Raw genomic sequence first — 16,169 nt, forward strand, 5'->3', positions numbered from 1 at the left:
TTTCATAGTCTCATAGAGCCAAGCTTACCACATAAAGTTCAGAATTTGCTTCAGACACTTACTTTCTTTTTTTTTTTTTAATATATTTTATTGGTTTTTTACAGAGAGGAAGGGAGAGGGATAGAGAGTTAGAAACATCGATGAGAGAGAAACATCGATCAGCCGCCTCCTGCACATCTCTCACTGGGGATGTGCCCGCAATCCAGATACATGCCCCTGACCGGAATCGAACCTGGGACCTTTCAGTCCGCAGGCCGACGCTCTATCCACTGAGCCAAACCGGTTTTGGCAGAAATTTACTTTCTAAGTTATTTTTTGTACTTGCTTCAAAAAATAATTTCCAATTACATAGGACTAACAGCCTCCAAGTTATGCTGAATTCCTGTATTTAAGCTTTTAAAAAATAGCTTCCCTCCTGTGAAAGACATATCTGACATAACATCTATCCTTCATTTCCACAGAGGAATATTTCATTACCGGGCACGGTACTTGTAATGAAATGTATATTCCTCTGTGAGGGATAGAGCATGACTGTAAAAGATGAGTTGTCAAGAAAGAGTGTTTTATCGATACCTTATGAGTCAGGGGAAAGGCTCAATGGGCAAAGAAGCAGTTCCGTCTACACCTTCAAAGGCGTGCAGGGCTTTCTCGAACCCTGTATGTTAGAACCACCCAGAGTACTTAGGAAAATACTGACGTCTGGGCCTCATCCCAAACGAATTAACTTATAGCCTGAGATTGGTGCTCAGGCAGTGTATTTCACTTTATTTATTTACTTATAAAATATATCTTTATTGATTTCAGAGAGGAAGGGAGAGGAAGAGAAAGATGATGAGAGAGAACCACTGACTGGCAGCCTTCTACATGCCCTAAAACCTAGGACCGAGCCCACAACCAGGGCATGTTTCCTAACCAGGAATCGAACCATGACATCCTGGTTCATAGGTCAACGCTCAACCACTGAGCTACACCGGCTGTATTTTAAAAAGTGTCCCTGGTGACTCCTATTTGTACCCAGAGTTAAAAACTACAGAGCATTTGAATACACAGAAGGAAGGTTTGGGCTACACCAAACCAGGTATCTACTTAGAAATATTTAAATTTAATATACATTTATATCTAATATAAACAGACACTGTTAACAGAGTTATTCCTTTGTCAAGTATTACCTATAAGTAATTTTAAAATATTTTATAAATAACGATGTTTCTCTGAGGTTAACCAACACTTCCAATAAATAGCAAAGTAATTAAGAGATGAAAATAGTTTTTGAAAAAGACATTTCAATTGTTTTTTGAAAACCAGAAGAATGTGTTCAAAGTGTAAAAGTTCTTTAAACTGAGAGGTGGATAGGACAAGTAGTGTTCTTCCTAACTCGGGTACTTTTTAGATAGCAAATATCTTCTTCCATTAATAAAAAGGAAAGAAAGAAAAAAGCTTCTCAGATCAAAATTTAAAGCCAACGTATTTGGAAACGAATCCATAATTTCTAGAATGTCTCCTTTAATAATATACTTAAAAAAAAACACAAAAAAAACTTCTTCAAGTATCTTTACAAATAAATGCCTAAAATCCAAGTAATCCCAGAGGAGAAATTCTTTCTCAACTGGTTTTTGAATCTAGGGTAAAGGGGTTCTTGAAAATTTCACAACTCTGGGTAAAAAGCTGTGGGAGGGTGGCAAGAAGAAGAGGAGAGTCAGGGAGAAAGGGAGGGAGAAAAATACGGAGGCAAAAAAAGAAACATGAGTCCCTTTAGTTGCTTCTTGGTTCTATGCTGGACAAGGCTATGACAGTTGTACTTAATAATTCACTCTGTGGACAGGGTGGGGACAAATGGTCTCATCTCTCTTTCCCCCTATTGTTAATCTTGGAACCAGCCAAGCAGAGCAGGGCCAAGGCACTAAGGTTCAGATTTTCCATTTTTGTGTTTGTGCGTCTCAGTTGTACACTGTAAAGGACCTCATTGCAAAAGACACTGAAGAGACTAACTCGCTTTCCTTCCTTTTAGTGCATCTCTGGCATCTGCAGACAACGGGGGGATGTTTGAAAATACCGTGAGGGATGAGACAAAGACTACAATGAGCACAGTATTTTCTGTAAAGAGCTCGAGGAACACAAGGATAACCGAAATTGAGAGTAAACCCAGATGAAAATAGATGTCACAAATTATTCCAAAGAATTTCCAGAGGCACTCAGTAATAAGATAGTCAAAACATCAGGCGCAACAAAAAACTGATTAGTCTGTTTAAACATAGAATATTCTCCAAAATCATTGAGACAAATGAGATAGAAACAAGTCTGCAAATAGGCCTAGAACCGAACTATCCTTAAACAATCAGACATGCCAATATTTGTCTCCAGTGAAGAGTTCAGCTAGGAAAAGAGCTGTATTTCTGAGGTGCCAGCTTTCATAATGTCCTATTAGAATTTAAATACAAGGTTGATGATTGACGTGCTAACTTAAAGCTTTGGAACACTAACTTGTTTTTCTAGCCCAAAGCATTAGGCTGAATGTTTCTCTCCTTGCTTGATGCCAAGAACAAGATGCAGGAACCAGTTAAACTGCACGGTCCATCCTTTGTCTCTGCAAACTTCAATCTGATCAAGGAAATACTTTTTAGCATCCTCCTCATTTTTCCCCACGGTCAGGGCATCCCGAATATATTCAATATCTTCTTTGCTTGTCAACTGGGGCATTCCCGTCATCAGCATCATGGAGAACAAGATGATCAGAAGGTTCGTGTGATGACGCAGGGCCAGATAAGCCTTAGTGCAGACTTCCTGAATAAAGAAAAACATGCTGTTACCGTGGTTACGGTAACTAAATAAGCTAGAGATACTGGGTACTGGAATTTACATGGCATCACTCTATTCTGTGGGAAGAAACCATCATAAACAGGTAGGGCCCCTGCCTCAGATGCAAAGTTAGATAACAGAAACTGTTTTTGTGGTCTCTTAAGCACCTTAGTGTAGCTACATATATCCAGGTGTGCTCACGGAAAGCTAAGTGATACCGTGAAGGTTCATCTTATTTCTTACTCTATATTTTCACTTCAGCTCTTTCCTGGGCAAGTGAGGGTGGACATTTATGCAGTCTCTGAAGAGCAGTGAGTCAGTTTTGAACACTACTTGAATCAATAAACGATATATAAGCATAAATAATCTTTGCCAAGAGCTAACGAAATCCAAAGAAATGATGGAAACATTGTGTTTGAGATTTCGTGTTCGTCTTCACAATTTGTCCTATTCTAAGAAAATCAATGTGTTAGCTTCTCATCGTCTGACTCTCAAAATTGTTGGATGAACTTTGGAGTTTTAATACATATTCTGAATACCGAGTGAAAGAGAGGACTTTAAAAAATGCTATGGCTGCAGATAACACAGGTGCTGCAGGTGAGTTAGATCATGCAAGTGAGTTAAATCCACTTATTAAGCAACAGGCATGCTTATGCAAATTAAGTTATTCCAAAACAGTGGTTCTCAACCTTGGCTGCACATTAGAATCACCTGGGAATCTTTTTAAAATCCTGATTTCTGGGCCTCATCCTCAGGAAATTCTGTTTCTTTGTTACTAATGTTGTGGCCTCACCCCATAACATAGAAACAGAATTTGCAGAGGATGAGGTCCAGAAATCAGGATTTTAAAAAGATTCCCAGGTGATTCTAATGTGCAGCCAACGTTGAGAACCACTGGCTTAGAAAAAGAGGCAAGTTCCCAAGTTCATAACATGAGACTAACCCAACCTTAATATCATAACTTGGCAAAGATAGAGTGTTAAGGAAAACTGAATTTAACAATAATAAACATAAATATTTCAAATAAAATACTGAATAACATGTTAAAAGACTAATACACTATAGCCAAATAGGGATTATTCCAAAATTGCAAGAGTAGTTCATCATAAATTACTGTTGATTTTATAAAAGTAACATGTAAGAATATATAACTAAAATGTAATGATGTGAAGAATTATCTGATATTATCAGTCATAATCATTCTGAATAAGGAGTATAGGAAAAATAAATGAAGTATAAAATCAGAAAAGTGAAGATAAAATTGCTAGTATTTACAAATAACTTAATGTCTTCTTGGAACACCAAAAGCGGGGAAAAACTAAAATACTATTATAACTTGTTTTTATAAGTTAGCACTTAATAAAATTAATAAGTGGAATGCTATCAGTAGGAGCAACCAGTTAGAAAGTATAGTGAATAATGGACAGAAAATCATGATTTCTGTGATAGACACATGCACAAAACATGAAGAATCCATATTTAAAAACTGTAAAAATTTACTGAGGCACATAAAAGAAAACTTGAACATATATATATATATTCCTAATATGCAAATAGACTGAACTATGGAACAACCGAATAACCAAACAACCGGTTGCTATGACATGTGCTGACCACCAGGGGGTGCGCATGGAACATGGTGGGTGTTGGCCATGGCAGGATGGTGGAGCAGGTGAGCGGTGGTGCCAGACCAAGGCGGGGCACCGGTTGCTGTCATTGGGGTGAGCCTCTGGTGGTTACTGAAAATTCTTTGCTCCCGAGCAGCGTGGTCCCGCCCAGCACTCGCACCTGCTGCTGGAGCCCAGTGCCAGCCCTGATCACCCCTCAGGGCTTCTCCACCTCCCCCTGCTCCTGAGGGTCGATTGGGGCAGCAGCCACTGCTCACACCCACTGACAGCACTGGCCCCACTTGTACCTGCTGCTGGCGCCAGCCCTAATCACTCCACACTGTCAGCAGGGGAGCAGCAGCGACAGTAGCGGGGCTGCTGGCCACAGCAGGCGGGGCCGGGCAGGGGCACGGAGGATGGGCTGAGACCCACCCCTGTGCCCACTATAGCCTTGCTGCCCACAGTTCCTTTCAAGGTGCACAAACTCATGCACTGGGCCCCTAGTGTTATTATAATAGCAATAACAATACCCCTAGCACATTCCTCAGGGATGACTGACTACTTATTATAAAGATCTAAGTTCTTCTCAGATTAATCTATAAATATAAAGAAATTTCAATAAAAGTTTCTATTGAATATTTAAACTCAGTCTTGAGTTTTTAGCTCATCTGAAGTAATTGGGGCCTGAGAGAACATTTTTGAAAAAGTACAGTAATAAAAAACAGTGCTTGCCATACTAGATATTAAAACATATCTTAAAACTATAATATTTTAAATGGTGTGACACAGTGCCTATTCTTTTCCAAAAAGATAAGAAATTTTGTGGAACAAAATGGAAAGTTCAGAGACAGAGCAAAGTATATATATTTATATGACATAGTAAAGGTGACTTCTCAGATTAGTAGAGAAAACATCTATTATTTGGTAAATGATGCTGGTACAACTAGCTCGGCATTTGGAGGAAAAAGAAAAGTTCATCCCATGTGATATATCTATCAAAATAAATTCCAGATGAATTAAAGATTTAAATGTAAAAAGGTCAAATATTTAAATAATCATGAAGTGGGAAAGGACTTTATGAAGATGACTTCCAAAGTGGAATCTATAAGAAATAGCTAGGGAGATTACAGAATCTTCAAACTTTTGAGAAAAAAAGCCATAAAAAATTAAAAGAGGCAAAAAATAAGAGAAAACATATTTGCAACATGACGTATCACTCCTTCACTCCAGCCTACCAATAGCTCTTACAAATCAGTAAGGAAGAGATAGTTGGCTTGAAATACAGGCCAAAGATATAAATGAGAATTGACACAAAAGAAATAAACATATGAAAAATACGCTATCTCATTCGTAATCAAATAAATGTAACTTAAAAAGAAATGGAGCCCGCTGGTGTTGTTCAGTGACTGAGCATCGTCCCATGAGCCAGGAGGTCACATTTGATTCCAGGCAGGGCACATGCTCAGTTAAGTTCTCAGTCCCCAATAGGGGGTGTGTGATAGATGATTCTCTCTCACCATTGTTGTTTCTCTCTCTCTCCCTCTCTCTTCCACTCTCTGAAATGAATAAAAAGATATTTTTTAAAAAGGAGAGATGGAAACATTCATCTACCAAAACTGGAAAATCTTTTTTATTTAAAAAGAATTTTAAGGACCCAATGTTCACCTTTCATAGGCTGATGGTAGATGGGAATAGTTATAGTTTTACTAGAAGATAATTTGATAATTAAATCAAAATCTTTGAAATATGTATGTGTTTTGCAACTTAATTATGGTGGTGTTTACATGACTGATGCATTTGTCAAAATTCAAAGAACTGTACACCTAAAATAGTTCTCGGTATGTAATTACACATCAATAAATTTAATTTTAAAATGTCTATATCCTTATGCCCAGAAATTTCCATGCTAGTAATTTACCTTTTAAAGAAAATGGCTAATTTTGCAGTGATTTATCTACAAGAATGTTAATTAGAACACTGCTCAAAATTGTGGAAACTTGAAAGCAATCTAAATATCCTATAATAGGGGATCAATAAAAAGGGTTTATGAAAGTACCTACAACTGCATGCTTTGTAACTAGTAGGATGATACTGTAGAAGACTATTTAATAAGCATGTAAAAATGTTTGAGTTAAAAAGTAGGTATGAAACAACATGTAGTAGAATACCATTTTGGTAACTGTACACAAAGTACTTTTTAAAAAGAATGTAAGTTTACAGGCCAAAATGTTAATAGTGATTTGTCTTTTTGCACTTAGATGATCTTTTCTGTCATTTGCATGTGGAAGGGTAATTGCAGCGACAATGGTGGTCATGCCTGTGTCACTCTGTGTGTGCATCACCCTATCCAAAGACAAAAACTCATGGAGCATTCTGGCACTGTTTAGGTAGGCAATATCTATAATAATAAAAGTGTAATATGCTAATTAGACCGAACAGCCGAATGACCTTCTGGATGTCCTTCTGGAAGACCTTCCAGATGAAGCCGTGGCAGTGGGGGCCGAGGCAGAGGCGGTTAGGGGCGATCAGACAGGCAGGTGAGCAGTTAGGGGTGATCAGGCAGGCAGGTGAGCAGTTAGGAACCAGTGGTCTCGGATTGCGAGAGGGATGTCCGACTGTTGGTTTAGGCCCGATCCCACAGGAATCCCTGCGGGATCGGGCCTAAACCGGCAGTCAGACACCCCCTGAGGGGTCCCAGATTGCCAGAGGGTGTAGGCCAGGCTGAGGGACTCCGCCCCATGCACAAATTTCATGCACTAGGCCTCAAGTGTGTATGTATGTATATATATATATATATATATATATATATATATATATATATATAAAATGCACAGAGATGACACATACCAAGGGTTCAATCAATGTTAGTCCTCTCTCTTCCCTAAATGGAGGGTAGATGGGCTCCGTGGGAGACTCCACAGACAGAAGACAGCGGTTCCTGTCTCAGCTCAGACATCACTTGTCCCCTGGAAGTGGCCCCAGTGCATTAGGCTCTTGCATGCTTAACGATTCCACTGACAGGCAGGAAATCATCTTGTCTTGCTCATTAATAGGACCCACTGAGGTCTCTCTCCTTTTTTGCTAATTACACAGGTTAAGGCCAGACTTCACCCCAGGCAACATACTCATTAATTTGCCAATTCGCACAATTTTCACGAAAACGTAGATGAGAATGCCTTTTGATTTTGAATTAAATTACATTCTGATTTTTAATTATTTTCTATCCTTCTATACACAGGGAGCTCCGAGCAATCCCTCCCTTCCCCCACCACACACACACACACACACACACACACACACACCATCTGAGACCACTGTGTGATCAAACAGAAATTTTTTGAGGAGGAAAATTAATCTGGGGCCAAGTTATTATAATGCCAATCTATAGGTGCTTAGTAAGTATGTGTTAAGTGGCAACACAGTGATTCACCAATGGCCGTAGTGCAGGAAGAAACAAAGGAACTGCCCTGCCTCTCCTGAAGGCCATCTCACCCGGATGAGGAATTCCTTCTGGCTCTAATTTATTCAGTTAGCTCTGATTTTATATACAAGAGTCACTTCAAGGAGAAAGAAATGTCATCCCAAAATTTAAACACATGCCCATACTTATCAGACGCAATGTTTAAATTCTGACTGGCTGTGCAGACTTAGATACTTGGTGCAGATTTACCTACGTTTTACGTAAAGGTAGTGTGGAGCAGTGGTTAAAAGTACAGATTCACACCTCCCTGCCTGGTTTCAAAGCTTGGCTTTATTTCTGACAAGCTTCTTGTCACAGAAGTTACTTAACCTTTCGGACATCAGTTTGCTCATCCATGGAATAATAATAATAACAATACCCCTTACATATGGTTGTGGTGAGATTTAATTGCTATGTAGGTGGCTGGCTATCCTATCCTATATAGTAAAAGCCTAATATGCTAAGTGTCCGACCGTTCATTTGACTGTTCAACCAGTCGCTATGACATGCACTGACCACCAGGGGGCAGACGCTCTCACCAGTAGGTTAGCTTGCTGCTGGGGTCCAGCTGATCGGGACTGGGCCAGATGGGCTGGATACACCCTAGAGCCCTCCCGTGGTCCCCCCTGCCCCGGCCCCAATCGTGCACCAGTGGGGTCCCTTGGCCTGGCCTGTGGGGATCAGGCCGAAACTGGCTCTCCAACACCTCCCACGGGGTCCCAGATTGTGAGAGGGTGCAGGCCAAGCCAAGGGACTCCCGGTGCACGAATCTGTGCACCAGGCCTCTAGTTATTCATAATGTGAGAAGTTGCATTATTGATCACATACTTCTCAGGGCTAAGAGGTCACCTTCCCATCTGGACCACCTGTTCGAAATGTCTCCTCAGACAGTAAAGACCTAGAAGGTGAGGTGGGTTGGGGTAGGAGATAAGCCTCACTCCAACCAGGGTTTGCACTGGCCCACTGAGGTGGGAAGGAAGATGGGAGCACAGAACACAAAGGCTACATATGCAGGTGGTTCTCTTGCTCTGAGGGGCACAGTGAGTGCTTGCTCAAACCCACTCTAACCCCAGAGGTATCATTTCTGCCCCTTGTACTCAGCCTTCCTTCTGCGAGAATGTCCTGGCCATGCTGCTCCAGCCTGAGGCTTGTGGTTTGAGGGGCCATGAGGATGTGGCTTGGGGAGCTCAGGGGGAAGCCCAGAACAGAAGTTACTGGCTGTAGCAACAGACTTTTCCCTTCTGCCTAAGCTGCCCGGCACTGACCTCAAACATCCTCCTTCTGTCCTTCTCAGATGCCTGTTGAAGGCTTTCTGTTATTAAGTAGAGAAGAAGGGGTAAAGGAACAATCTGACGGCAGGGACGCGGGTAATGTACTTGTTGGCGAGTGTGAATGTGGGGAGCACTGTAGGTTTGTTAGTGTCATTACCTGGAACACTACCCTTTAGTGGCTAATAGACTGAGCCTACATTGTACGTCTGCTCTTAATTTCATAGTTGATTCAAATGCAACTAGTACCAAAGGAACGACTGCTTTTACAAAACTCCCACTCCCACCATTCTTGGGAACAAAGGCACTCCTTACCACTTCAGTGTCAACACTTTGACTTGATTTGTTAACTGGCACAACTTATCGGTCCATTAAATGGAAAAGAAACGATTTTCTATATACAATCTACTCATTTCTTGACCACCAATGAGCTGTGGCTGCCTTGGACTGTCCACGGTCATGTGGAATAGGCCTACTTTTTGTTTAAACTCCTCCATTCTCATCTCAAAAAATAATTACTGTACATAATGCACAAAAACGAGGAAGCAATTTCAGAATCATAAAACAGAAACCCTTGGAGCAGATTCTAGGGCTGAGGTGAGAGAGAGAAGAAAAACAAATATTCATCAATGAAAAGAAATGTTCTCACCCACTGACCTTCCCTTAAATAATCATGTTGCCTCTGTCTGTAGAGCATGGAGAAAGTGGAGAAAAATAATATTTCAAAGAGAGGGGATTTTATTTCGCTTTTATAAAAACCAATGACTTGGCTAGGCAATGTCTTTAGAAGTTATTTTGGCAAATCAGAATAGATCACTGATTAGCAGACCTAATAACACTTTGGTAAATCTGAAGTACTTCTAAGAGTGCGTCTGACACTTGGCCATGCATTTATTCAGTGTGAGTTAGGATTCTTATCTTTAAGGACTTCTTAAAAATGATTCTCAGACTAGTTCTATCTACCAGAGGAAGGGCTATACTGCCATCTTCTCAAATATTTAGCTAGAAGCTCATTGTAAAGGTAAAGGTTACAATTAAACTGTTCTATTTTAGTAAAATATTCTAAATAGACTAGACCAGTGGTCGGCAAACTGCGGCTTGCGAGCCACATGCGGCTCTTTGGCCCCTGGAGTGTGGTTCTTCCACAAAATACCACGTGCGGGTGCGCACGTACAGTAAGATTGAAACTTCGTGGCCCATGTGCAGAAGTCGCATGGTATTTTGTGGATGAGCCACACTCAAGGGGCCAAAGAGCCACATGTGGCTCGCGAGCCGCAGTTTGCCGATCACTGGACTAGACCATCTGTGGAGGTGTGTGCTATTTATCTTCTAGCCTAGTTCCAAAAAGGATTGCAGGTGGATTATTGGGACACATAAAAGCCAAAACAACATTAGTTAAAAGTGGGTAGAAAAAGGAAAGGGACTAACAAAGGAAATGACCTGCAATGAGTTTGGGAAAGAGACTAAACCTATGTATCATAAATCCTATCCACTTGCTATGAGCAGTCAGTCTTCAAATGTATCTGCAGCCCAAAGGAAAATTGAATGTGTTACTGCATCCAGTGTTCAGAAGATTAACAAAAAAACCTGTTTGTTTAGGAGACACACAGCTTTTTTAGAAACTAAGACCTGATAGAAATTTCGCAAGAGGAACTTAAATAAAGTACACTCTGTAATGTGGTGAACAGTGTCCTCAATAATATCCTGGTGGTAGACAAAACAATTCTCTAAAAGAAACTAAACATTGAGAGAACGGTGCCGGTTGGAAGGTTATTCTCGGCAAATGTTGCAAGTAGCAGGGGTCTAACGTCTTATTTACTGACTGACATGGCATGCTGGTCAACACGTAGCCAGTCCAAGGCCATCTCTCAGTGATACGTTTATATCTTTCCAGAAAGGTGATAAAATTCGGCGAGCTTATCCAAGTCCTAACAACTCTACAGCCCCAGGCAAGTCTGCATCAGGCGAGATGTCCCACCAACATAGTTGAACTCCTACAAAAGGCTGATGCCGGGCCCGTCTCTGAGCACATCTTCCAATGGTGGCACAGAGAGTGAAGTACTGAGATTCTCAGACCTGGATGGCAGAGGCTGAGCTGATAGTGGGCTAGGGTACAAATCCTGAGAGAGAATCCTTTGTCAAGTCAGTATGTCATGAGCATTTTGACAGATAAACTTGTAATTTTCTGTTGACCTGTACTAAGCCTTTATTACAGTAACTTGTGATTAATCAACTGAGCTCCAAAGAACGTTTTTGCTTTGTTCTCTACCCACCCCAATTCAGCCCATGCACTGCTTCAGACTGGACCCACATTTCCTTTCTTGACTCAAATTCCAATACATACTCCCATGTATCCTGTGTTCCATCCATACTGAGCACCTGTGCTTTTGTCCTTGATACTAATACTAAATACTAACTTCACCTCCTTGCTCATGTTATGGTCATGATCCAGAGTGGGGGAAGGAACATCAGGTAGAAAGAATAACATGAGCAAGGGCATGAAGTTGGGACATGTGGTCTATTCCTAGAGTTCAACATAGGACAAAAGGAAACTGAACTCAGCCCTCAAGGCCCAATAGAAAACTTCCTTCGCTCCATAGCCCTTTTCTATCCCCCATGATTTAATTGCTCCTTCTGCAAACCATTGTTGAAATCCTTAGTACAAAGTTGTATATGTACGGGGGTGGGGGTGAGGGGTGAGGGCCCTGGGTGTGCTTTTGCTCTGTGTCACCTGTGCCCAGCACAGTGTCAGGCACACTGTAGATAGTATGCAGAATGCTTCATGCACAGAGCCAAGTTCAGTGTTGGGAAAGACTCATTGCTTTAAAATCAAGATGAATTAGGGAAGGATCATATTTGAAGGGGATTAAACTGTAAGCAAATTTTGGCTTGTGAAGAGCAGTACTTGAGCCTTCTTTGGCCTGCTCAGTATCTGAAATGTAGTAGGTATGTAATAAGTGTGTGTTGAATAAGTGTGCATATGGAAGAACAGAGCCTGGTGATGCTAGCAGGATGGGGTAGGAAGCTGATATAGCCCCGCCTGGCAGATTACAGTATAGTTATAGGCAGGGGTCCTCAAACTATGGCCTGTGGGCCACATGCAAATACAAATATTGTATTTGTTCCTGTTTTGTTTTTTTACTTCAAAATAAGGTATGTGCAGTGTGCATAGGAATTTGTTCATAGTTTTTTTTAAACTATAGTCCAGCCCTCCAACGGTCTGAGGGACAGTGAACTGGCCCCCTGTTTAAAAAGTTTGAGGACCGCTGGCAGGTGACAGTATAGTTATAGGTGTAGACAAGTGAGGGGATATCACACAAGGAAGGGGAGTCGGAGAACAGGAATGGGAATTATGGTGAGTGTGACTGCTGGTCCCTGTGGCTCGGCTTAGGGAGAGGACTTGAGTCCCTAGCAAGACAGATGGCAGGAGAAAACAGGGCCCTACTGCTGGAAGCAGGTTAACAAGCAGGGCCCTCGTGAAGAAACGGAGGCAGAAGGAGTTAAAACAACCCGGGGTCTGAGAGGAGAGCTAGATGACAGCAGAGATGGACTTTGAACAAAGGTTCTTAAAAACCTAAGTCGGGGCTGGGCCTGTAGGTTTAGGGGCCTGGGTATGCCCTGGCATGGGGGCAACACTGCCAGGAGTGGAAACCCAGCAAGGCCTGATAAAACTGGCATCCTAGATCAACGTAACACACCCAGTAAATGGGCTCCAGACTTCCATCCTACACACGCTCCTTAAGAGTGACATCTAGGGGCAAGCCCCTTTGCGGTGCCCTCCTCATACTGCCTGCTGAGCACAGACGTGCACAAGAGGATGCTCCCCTGACCTCTCCAGCTTTAGCTGACATGCACTTGCTTAGCGTTTGTTTCTACAAGACCAAGTTGTTTATGCTCCGTGCAAACCATCCTACATTGAAGTATACACCATAGGTCTTATTCTCTTGGCATGGACTATTGCTCTGATTGGGGGAAAATATGTAATGTTTATGTAAGAAAATCTTCACAAAAATGTGAATGGGCATCATATGACCCATATTTGCATTATTATTTTTTAAATATTTTAAAATATTTTTTATTGATTTTAGAGGGAAAGGGAGATGGAGAGAGAGAAACATCAATAATGAGAAAGCATCATTGATTGGCTGCCTCCTGCATGCCTCCTATTGGTGGATCGAGCCTGCAACCCAGGCATGTGCCCTGACTGGAATTGCACCATGACCTCCTGGCTCATAGGTCTATGCTCAACCACTGAGCCATACCGGCTGGGCCATATTTGTATTATTTGATAAAATACTGGATTTCATAATTAGGTTTACTTCTGAAGCACAGATATTTAGCCTGCACCTTGAAGGCTTAGTGATGTCCCTGTGACGGTAGTTTGTCCATCTGTGCCTGAGTTACCACTTCATCAATTGATGGAATACAGTGCATTATGGGGAAGGAAGAAAACCTAGAGGCTCGCTAGTCTCATCCGTCTCCGACCGATGCAGGAATTGCCCGCCACCGTTCATTTCTTCACTCTCCAAGTCCCCTCCCGAGTGCTTATATGTCTCAGGCCCCACGGGCGGGGTGCAGGCAAGATTGGTCCCTGTTGCACAGAACCTACTCTGGGAAGGGCAAGGGAAAGGGCAGGCTAGTACAATTCATTATATGCTGTGATGGATGCTATGAAAGCAACATGCAAGGGGCTGTGGCAAAGAGCAACACGAGGGACCTAATTTAGAAGACTGCTCTGACAAACAGCATTTAAGCTGGGCCCCAAAGGGCAGTGAGGGCCCTCCAGAGAGGAGGCCCGCCCCCCGCGGTGGAACAGCTGGATGGGGAAGATGAGCAGGAAGGCCACTGTGACCCAAGTGAATGTAGGGAGGGTGCCATGGCACAGGGCCCTGTAGGGCAAGCTTAGATAGGTAGATGTTATTCCAAGTGAGATGAGAAGTCACGGAGCAGTTTAAAGTAAAGGGAGTAACATGGTATCTATTTCTTAACTTCAGTTTTTAGCCAATTTTTGGTTAATTTGCAACCTTCTAAAACACCAGATATTTAAGACAATGAAAGAAAAACACTAAAATGTTGCCAATGTTTTTTTAGAAAGTGGAATCCTGTTTTTTTATTTTTATATCCTCCTGATATTTTCAATATTTTGCTAGGTTTTGATTTTTTTAAAAAGAAGCAGTTACTACGTTTAAAATAAGACAAAGCCCACATTCATATATAAGAATAAGTGGGAAGCTAAATTTTATTTGCCAATGATTTAAATGTATTTGTATGGAATGTGTGTTCTATGACTGTTCAATGAAATTGAAAGCAAAATGGTTCTAAAATAAATTACCAGTGGGCAAAACACTGTTTTCTTTTCTTTATTTCTTTTTTTTTAAAAAATCTCTTCAGTAAGGGAGATATTTTTCTAAGGAGAATTTATTTTTCAAATTGTCATCGTTGAAATATATCTGTTTAGCACCCTGTGTGTAGGCTGCTGCTCCCAAGGCTAACAGACATGCTTGGTTTTGTGTCTTCTTGTCCGTCTACGATAGTTTGTTCCCGAACGCTCCACTATTCCAGAAATAAATTATGAATATGGTGCTTGGCCAAGCAGGCTCCCTCGGAAGGGAGAGGTGCAATAAAGGAGCACCGTCCCCTTTCAGCCATTCTGACCTCCCCCCGCTGGCCACTTGCTGAGTATATTTTTAAGACTTTGTGGAGAAGGTTCCCCTTTGTCCTGAACAAAGAGTGGGTCAACTTTCCCCCCACCCTTTCTAACAGGTTATTCAGATGTGCTGCGTGCATTAATCCACCTTGTCAGCTCAAAATTAGTGATTCACTGGAAATGAGGACACCTTTAAATCCAATGTAAATATATACAACATTTCCCAGCTTCCCTAAGAATGGCAGCTTTATGACACAAGATCCTGAGGTGCTATTTAAAGAGTTTAGAGATGTGCTTCCTGAGCTTGAAGGACTTCATCTCAGGAAGGGAACACAAAACGAAGACACAGAAAACCCTCTGAGAGGCTTAGTGTACGTGAAGAAAAGTTGCCAAAGGGTCTGAGTCAGTCAAAGATGAAAAAGCTTGCTGTTCATCTTTGTCAGGCTGGAAGCTTTAGAAATTGTGCATATGGATAACTGCACATGTACATGCATACGTGTGTGGCTTTTTTCCTATTGTGAGTGAGGACGGGGGGGGGGGGGGGACCAGTGCAAAGAGGAGGTGCAGGCAAGGGGGCAGGCAGAGCTGGGACCCTCGTTTGCTCTTTAACCAGAACAAGGCTACTTTCCCATGTTTTACATACGACATGTCAGAAAGGGCTTCCTCACTTGAAAGTGTTCAAAGCGTGCAGACCCGCTGTGATGCGTCTGACTTTCTTCTATAGTGGTGGCCCTGGGCTAAGCACCCTGCACATTTCATTTAAATAATCCCTAAAAAAATGACATGATGTAGGTCCTAGTATTCCCACTTCACAGACGAGAAAACAGAGGCTCTGAAAGGGCAAATAATCTGTATCACACACACGCAGCTACTAGGCAGCGGGGCCAGGATTCACATTCAAGTCTGTCTGCTCCAAAGCCCATCCTTCCAACCACAAGGCCACGCTGGATCTGTGCTGAAGGCTCAACGAGCATGCAGTCACCGGCCCTTAAACAGCATGCCAATACCCAAAGCACAGATCTCGCGCTGAAGTACAACGAAATGTATGAAAGTGTGCTCTCAGTGGGGCACTCTGCCAAGACGTCACTTTACCTAAAGAGGCTTCAATGGCTTAGGAAACAAGGTTTGGCCACAAAGGATGGAGAAATGCTTCCAGACTGAGAGGACAGCTAGTGCAGACGGGCTCCGCAAAGACTTCCTGGTTTGGGTGGAAGCTGCCTGGAGGGGGCGGCAACCTTCCCCTGGCCTCGCCACGCCCCGAATCTTTTCGCTAAGTAATGTTTTAAATTACAGAGGTTCTCAACCTTCCTAATGCCGCGACCCTTTAATACAGTTCCTCATGTTGTGGTGACCCCCAACCATAAAATTATTTTCGTTGCTACTTCATAACT

General features: G+C 42.1%; 1 protein-coding gene across 4 annotated transcripts in view; it reads right to left on the reverse strand.

Annotated features, from left to right (window-relative positions):
• Positions 1–755: 755 nt before the first annotated feature.
• The window catches only part of PIK3CG (phosphatidylinositol-4,5-bisphosphate 3-kinase catalytic subunit gamma), a 36,601-nt gene continuing 21,187 nt past the window's right edge, over positions 756–16,169 (reverse strand). For 3 of the 4 annotated variants that reach the window (XM_036327541.1, XM_036327539.1, XM_036327540.1), the window contains one exon: positions 756–2,781. In XM_036327541.1, coding sequence (XP_036183434.1) covers positions 2,503–2,781 — 279 coding nt within the window. In that variant the 3' untranslated portion in view covers positions 756–2,502. The remainder of the gene's footprint in view (positions 2,782–16,169) is intronic. The other variant, XM_036327542.1, reaches the window with a different exon arrangement.

This window comes from Myotis myotis, unplaced genomic scaffold, assembly GCF_014108235.1.
Source record: "Myotis myotis isolate mMyoMyo1 unplaced genomic scaffold, mMyoMyo1.p scaffold_m19_p_11, whole genome shotgun sequence".
Taxonomy (NCBI): domain Eukaryota; kingdom Metazoa; phylum Chordata; class Mammalia; order Chiroptera; family Vespertilionidae; genus Myotis; species Myotis myotis.